Source organism: Hordeum vulgare, chromosome 2H (genome assembly GCF_904849725.1).
Source record: "Hordeum vulgare subsp. vulgare chromosome 2H, MorexV3_pseudomolecules_assembly, whole genome shotgun sequence".
Classification (NCBI taxonomy): Eukaryota; Viridiplantae; Streptophyta; class Magnoliopsida; order Poales; family Poaceae; genus Hordeum; species Hordeum vulgare.
In genome coordinates, this window is record NC_058519.1 from 180,928,601 (window position 1) to 180,934,675 (window position 6,075).

The 6,075-nt window shown below is 41.6% G+C and overlaps 1 protein-coding gene across 1 annotated transcript; it reads right to left on the reverse strand.

Annotated features, from left to right (window-relative positions):
• Nucleotides 1-715: 715 nt before the first annotated feature.
• LOC123425746 (probable mixed-linked glucan synthase 3) lies at nucleotides 716-4,671 on the reverse strand. The gene is made up of 4 exons (XM_045109462.1): nucleotides 4,614-4,671; nucleotides 4,194-4,489; nucleotides 2,602-3,343; nucleotides 716-2,465 (listed from the first exon to the last, which is right to left on the reverse strand). The coding sequence occupies exons 2-4, from the start codon at nucleotides 4,484-4,486 to the stop codon at nucleotides 861-863; spliced, it is 2,640 nt and encodes an 879-aa protein (XP_044965397.1). The 5' UTR covers nucleotides 4,487-4,489; nucleotides 4,614-4,671; the 3' UTR covers nucleotides 716-860.
• Nucleotides 4,672-6,075: the final 1,404 nt, after the last annotated feature.

Below are 6,075 nucleotides of genomic sequence, written 5' to 3' on the forward strand. Positions count from 1 at the left end.
TAATTTCTCTTTCGGTCTACGCTTCATCCGTGTTTTTTTTTCACAATTCAAAATTCAAGATTATTTATTAAAAAATGCAAACATTTACAAAAAAATTATTTTGTAAAAGCCATCATTATTTTAAAATTTAAGAAATTTTTTAATTTGTGAACATTTTAAAATTCATGAACACTTTTAAATTTCCAAACTCTTTTCCAAATTCATAAATGTTGTTTTACATCAAAGAATATTATTTAAATCCATGAGAATTTTTTAAAATTTATGATTTTTTCAATTCAAAACATGTTTTAAAATCAGTGACCTTCTTTAACAAAACTTTTTCAAATAAAAATGCCATATCCCTTTTTTGAGCTAGCAAGATAGCGGGTCGAAAGAAAGCTAAGTGAGCGAGTAAAGCAGGGAGCCGAGCTAAACGAACGGCAGCCTCATGGACCGCCGACCTGAGTGTTATAGCAGTAATTACACTAAGTCAGCGTGGAATAAGAGCTCCTAAGTTTTTTATACAACCACCACCGAGTGACACATAGGAATTAACGTGTAAGAGGGCATCACAATCACGAATTGAACAACTCCACTCTCAGAACAAATACCATCTCCAGTAACCCAACACAATAGACAAATAAAAAATCACCAAAACATAATTAAAACCCAAGGCAACATAGATAAAAACTAATACAAAGTAACCTGCGAGAGAAAGATTAGTTAATTCCACTAGTAATTAAGAACGGTGTGGCGAAGCACACGTTGGCTTCTAGTATATTACTATATCACAAAGTACACGTTCAACTACATAAGTCCCTTCCTGAAGGAGATATCTTCATTTGTCATACTGATCCATAGAAAAGTGTGCTAGGTATTTTCTATACCAACATGGATGGAAAGAAATGTAAAAGGAATGTATGGATGCCAATGTACATCAATGCGGTGGCCAAGAAAGCAATGGGTAGTAAGATGAATAGGATTCCGGTTCTCTTGGCCCATCTTCCAATAATCGCCAATGCAAATGGGTAAAGGAGCACCATAATCCACAGGTTGAACAATAGCCCTAGTGCACCATGCCTTTTCTGTGCTACAGACCATGTCCCCATGTATAAGACTGATTTACCAATTGCTACACCAATAGCCAAGATGTTGGAAAACAATACCACAACCGCGGGGACCATCATGGGTACCCAATGCACTTCATACATCTCAGCATACTTGTCATCTGTATCAGCCACTGGTTGCTTTGTGGTTACTCTGAAGTGTATACCCTTTTTTGTAAGGATATTCACCACCATGTGCAACACCGCCGTTGGATATGCAGTTACCGAGCCGATCATGAAAAATTGCTCGTTGCGCCACCAATCCAACCATGTGATTCCTGCCCACATTATCTCAAACATGCCAATCACATGGATCATCGCGACGACAATGATAAGGTACACAATGTACCTGGTATATGGCCTTTGTATAAGTATTTCTGTTGGAAGAAGCCACATCACTGGACAGAAGGCATACATTAGGATAAAGAGTGATGTCAATGGGTATATAGTGAAATTGATGTACGAGAGTCGCTGCACCAAACTGAGTCGACGACCAGCGAATAGTGGGCTGATGTGCGAGAAGAACATCTCTAGGGAACCACCAGACCATCGCACTATTTGGCGGAGGCGCTCTGTTAGATTGATCGGTGCAGTGCCACGGAACGCTTCACGTTCCATGGTAACATACATGGAGCACCACCCTTGCCCATGGATACGAAATCCTGTTACTATGTCTTCTGTTGCCATATTGTATATGTAGCCAATGCCCCTACCCCAATCAGTGGAATCATCATAGGAACATGACACAACTTTTGTCATCTCTTCAAGAAATGAATCATCTAGTGGTGGTGGTAGTGTGACACCTTCCTCTTGCTTTATGGCTGCTAGTACTGAGTTGAGGAAGGGTAATGAGTTGCCAAACCTGTTACTGTCGACTATGATGTCCTCGGCTCTCCAGCAAGGTGGATCAATTCCATAGAGTGCAAGGCGACGGAACATGCAACCTGTGCCAAGGTAAGTAGGCCCTTGTTGACCATTGAGGCCATACATGGCACCATCAAAAAAGACTCGATTATGGTTTCCATACCGGTCAGTTGGGTCGACATTATCAAATCTTTGCGGGAACTGAACAAATCCAGTATTATCCCCTTCACGTGGGTCTAGCATGAAGCAAACAGCTGCACGTAGGGCTTCTGAATTGTTGATGTAGTGGTCGCAGTCAAAGTTAATGAAGAAAGGTGCATTAGAGAGTAGAGCTGAGATACGTAGCTCTGCATTCAAAGCGCCTGCCTTTTTGTTATGCTCGATACCTGGACTCTTTTCACGAGCCACATATACCAACATGGGCAGGCGCACATCAACATCGTCAAAGCTGAGTGGGTTGTCAAGGCTCTCTTGTACGCCTGGTTGAACCACATGTTCTGGATGGCTCTGCACAATCTGTTAAAGGAATTAGTATGTCATAAGAAACAAGTTACAAATTGGTTGGAAAATGAAATGTTGTTTGTCAATCTAGATCACGGAAGAGTACTACATATTTTATAAAAGTAACACTTACTCAAAGAGACTTTCATACCTTAACAATTCCTGCATGATGCCCGGCCCTATGTTTTTCTGCTGGGTCAAGCCATGTGCCTGGCCATTGTGTTCCGTCAGCCATCCAAGTCACTTTTGCATCTTCATCCTCCGTTCCTGTTTTACTGTAAGTTCCCGACCTTTGATGGATGGTGTTAGGAAGCATATCTAAATTCTTCTTGAACTCTTCATATTGTGTGCGTACATGCTTATAATCCTGAAAGAACTCCTTATGTGGCGTCCCTCCATACAACGGGCCCTTTAGTTCAAAATAGCTTTCCGGTGCTCTTGGCTCAATCTGATGCTTTCTACAGAAAGGAACCCATAAAGCAGCAAACTTTGCAGTCTCAACCAATGCCTCATAAAGGACCAATGAGCCGCTATCATCTGATAGGTAGCAGTTGCACCTGCCAATATGATAGTCAGCTGCAAGTATAGAGAGAACACAGTTCATGGTGTACAATATGGGCTCATCGGTAGCACTGGCAGTGGTGACGATGACGTCAATGCTTGGCAGCTGGGAGCTCCTCCCTGGTGTGTCATATTGTTTCCTGAGTGTAGCAAGGTCGGGTATCCTTTTAACGGGATTATACTTTGGCAGTTGGTAGCTTAGCCATGATAAGCTAAACCACACGTCTGCGACGACGGACATCATCCAAAACCACATGACATCTGAATTGTTATGCTTGATGCGCCATCCAACAAATAAGATTACGGCGATTACTCGTATCAGGATCAATACCCTGTTTATCATGAGGGAAGAAAAGTGTAATCAGTGCATGCAAATGCATAGTCTAGCTACGCAAGTGCCTACCAGTACTTACTCTAGTGTTTATTAACGTGAGCTATTTCATTTTATATACTATGCACAAATCGATCTATCTTAAACGAGAACGTATGAGGACTTCAAGAGGGTGTGGTGTTTTGGATCCCATGCTCTAAGGAGCCCGATATTTACTTAATTTCATTTATACACATTGATTTGTTCCACATATTTGTATTTGTTTTTTACTAAAAACACACTAATTTGCAAGCTGCACACAGAAAACTTATGGACCCATAGTAGCAAGTACTAGATACACTTTTTAGTCCATAATTGACAATTAGATCTGTAATAAAAATATTTACTTATGACTGTGATTTTGAGTCATGTAAAACGCATACTATTAATCAGGTAATTAATAGTAAATTTTTGCCTTAACGAATCAAAATGTGCTTTGTATTGTTGAATGGAGTAACTTATTTTAATATGATTGCACCCAAATAACCGCGCTATGACTAACTCATCAACACAATTATATTATTGCTCTACTATAAATAAAAACGATAGTGTACGCCTTAAAATTGAACTATTTTCGGTTGCACCTATAATTTTTTCTTCTCTCATTCAATGATGAAAGTTCCTTCGCCCCCAAATACTTAACAGTGATGTTGTTTGCAGAGATTTTAGGTAGTAAAGTTCATTGGATTTCACTTTGTAGAAACAAAATTTGCGAGCAGTTTAAGATCACAGAACAAGCGGCACTGCAGAGCGCCAGCTCCTTAGATTACTGAAGATGCACCGCAGAGCGGATTAGAAGAAGGAAGCTCCACCTGTAGGGGTACAGGATGATATTCTTGACTCTCCTGTTCGAGAACAGCAGCGGCCGGCCGCCGCCATTCTCCAGGTCTGGCGCTGCCGCCATGTCGTCCGGCTGGTCGACGTCTTTCCAGTACTTGTCCTTGGCTTTCGGGGCGCCCTTAAGCTTGTCGCCGCCGCCGTGACCATTGGCCACGACTGGCATGACGACCAATGCTCCTGCGTGAACGCCGTTGCGGTTCCAGAGAAGTGGCTGGCTGAGGTCGGTGGCGGCGCCGGCGCCGGCGTCTGTCCGGGGCGACAACATTGCCTGCATGGTGCACGCATGCACATAAATGGTATGAAATCCCGCACTGACGCGCTGTACTAATGCGCTTAACTGTCACACGCATGCAACTGAGATATGATAGGTTAAGGTAAGTACTAATACGTACCGGATTGCAATGATAATGCCCGAGCCGGAGCCAAATAGACGAAAGAGGAGCGAGTGCTTTGCACGGTACAGAGAGGAGGTCACGGGTGTATTATATACACAAATCCCGTATGTCCAGCTAAGGTGATACAGCTGGCATGAAGGTTTTTCTTTCTTTCTCCAGAAAAAAAGGCGATCTAACCAGGTGAGGGGTATCGTCGGATCTATACGTATGGATCGTGTAGTTTTAGGTTTTAGGCCTTTTTTGTGGGTATTAGGTTTTAGGCCTTAACAGCTTAGGTTTTTGAGTCATTTATCTCCTTGTCTTTGGCTGGCGGCGTTGAATAAAGAAGCTTCAGATTCTTCCTCGACGAGGCGATCAATTCTATGATTGGGATTGGTTTTGGAATCAGTTCAAGTGAGGATGGCATGGCGACGGTATCCTTGTAGTGGACTTATGTCTTCGAACTCCGCCATTGCGATGACATGTGCTCTAACGCCGACACAAAAATTGGTAGGCAAGGAACGGATGCAGATTGTGGTTTGCATCAACGGCATCTGAAAGATGATGTATCATGTGTTGAGCTTGTGGATCATGATTGGTATATATGATTTCGTCCTCCGTAGTCTTAGTCATGATGGATGTTAGATCTCGAGTTCGATGACATGTTCTGGGTGCTATACGAGCCAAATTCTTCAATGATAAATGTTACGCTTTTGGTAAGCTACTTTGGTGAAGTAAGCTTAGCTTAGATGGCTATATTTCTTGTGATGAAACACACCCATCAAGGTTCAAGTCTTTCACTTTGCAGTGGTTCTTGCATTTTCCTCAATTTATTTCAATTTTTTAGCGATGTTCGTTCCATGGGGAGAGATGTTCTTGTCGGCTAGCCGCCATGATTTTATAAATCTTGAAATATTATGTCGACTCATTATCTCGAAAGATGTTCATAGGGATAGGATATTTATCGCTGCGTTCATAGAGGTAACTGTATGTGTGAATCTATAATTGTACTCAGTGAAACAAAAAACTGCATATCAACGAAGGAGTTGCGTCGAGCTAGGTGGAAGATGTGATCCGTTATATATATATATTTTCTGTAATAGTTGTTGCGATGGTGCCGAAGCAAGTGACCGACCTTGAAGTTAAGCTTGAGGGTGTCGTGGGTCATGATTATAAATTATTTTTTGAGTTGTAATTTCTTCTTTCTTAAAGGCTTATGTTTAATGTCTTTTTAGTTTTACCAAGACAATGCTTATCTTTATTAAAAAATAAGACACATGTTATTATTATTATGAATAAAATTGGTACAGCTGGCATGCACGGCATGCACAGATGTACTCATGCACTACCACACAACAGGTTTCAAGTATCTCGACCAACGCACATGGTGAACGATAATAGGACGTGACGTGTCCCGACGCGGACAAATTAAGGTGTGGTTACTCGGTTATTAATTTGTAAAAACTGTAGTATATACAGT

Bases quoted from the DNA above. Each gene is read 5' to 3' on its own strand.
- LOC123425746 (XM_045109462.1), bottom strand. From the start codon at position 4,486: ATGTTGTCGCCCCGGACAGACGCCGGCGCCGGCGCCGCCACCGACCTC. The intron at 3,344-4,193 runs GTGGAGCTTCCT...CATGATAAACAG, and splicing joins ATCATCCTGTACCCCTACAG to GGTATTGATCCTGATACGAG. The intron at 2,466-2,601 runs GTATGAAAGTCT...TTCCTTTAACAG, and splicing joins ATCATGCAGGAATTGTTAAG to ATTGTGCAGAGCCATCCAGA.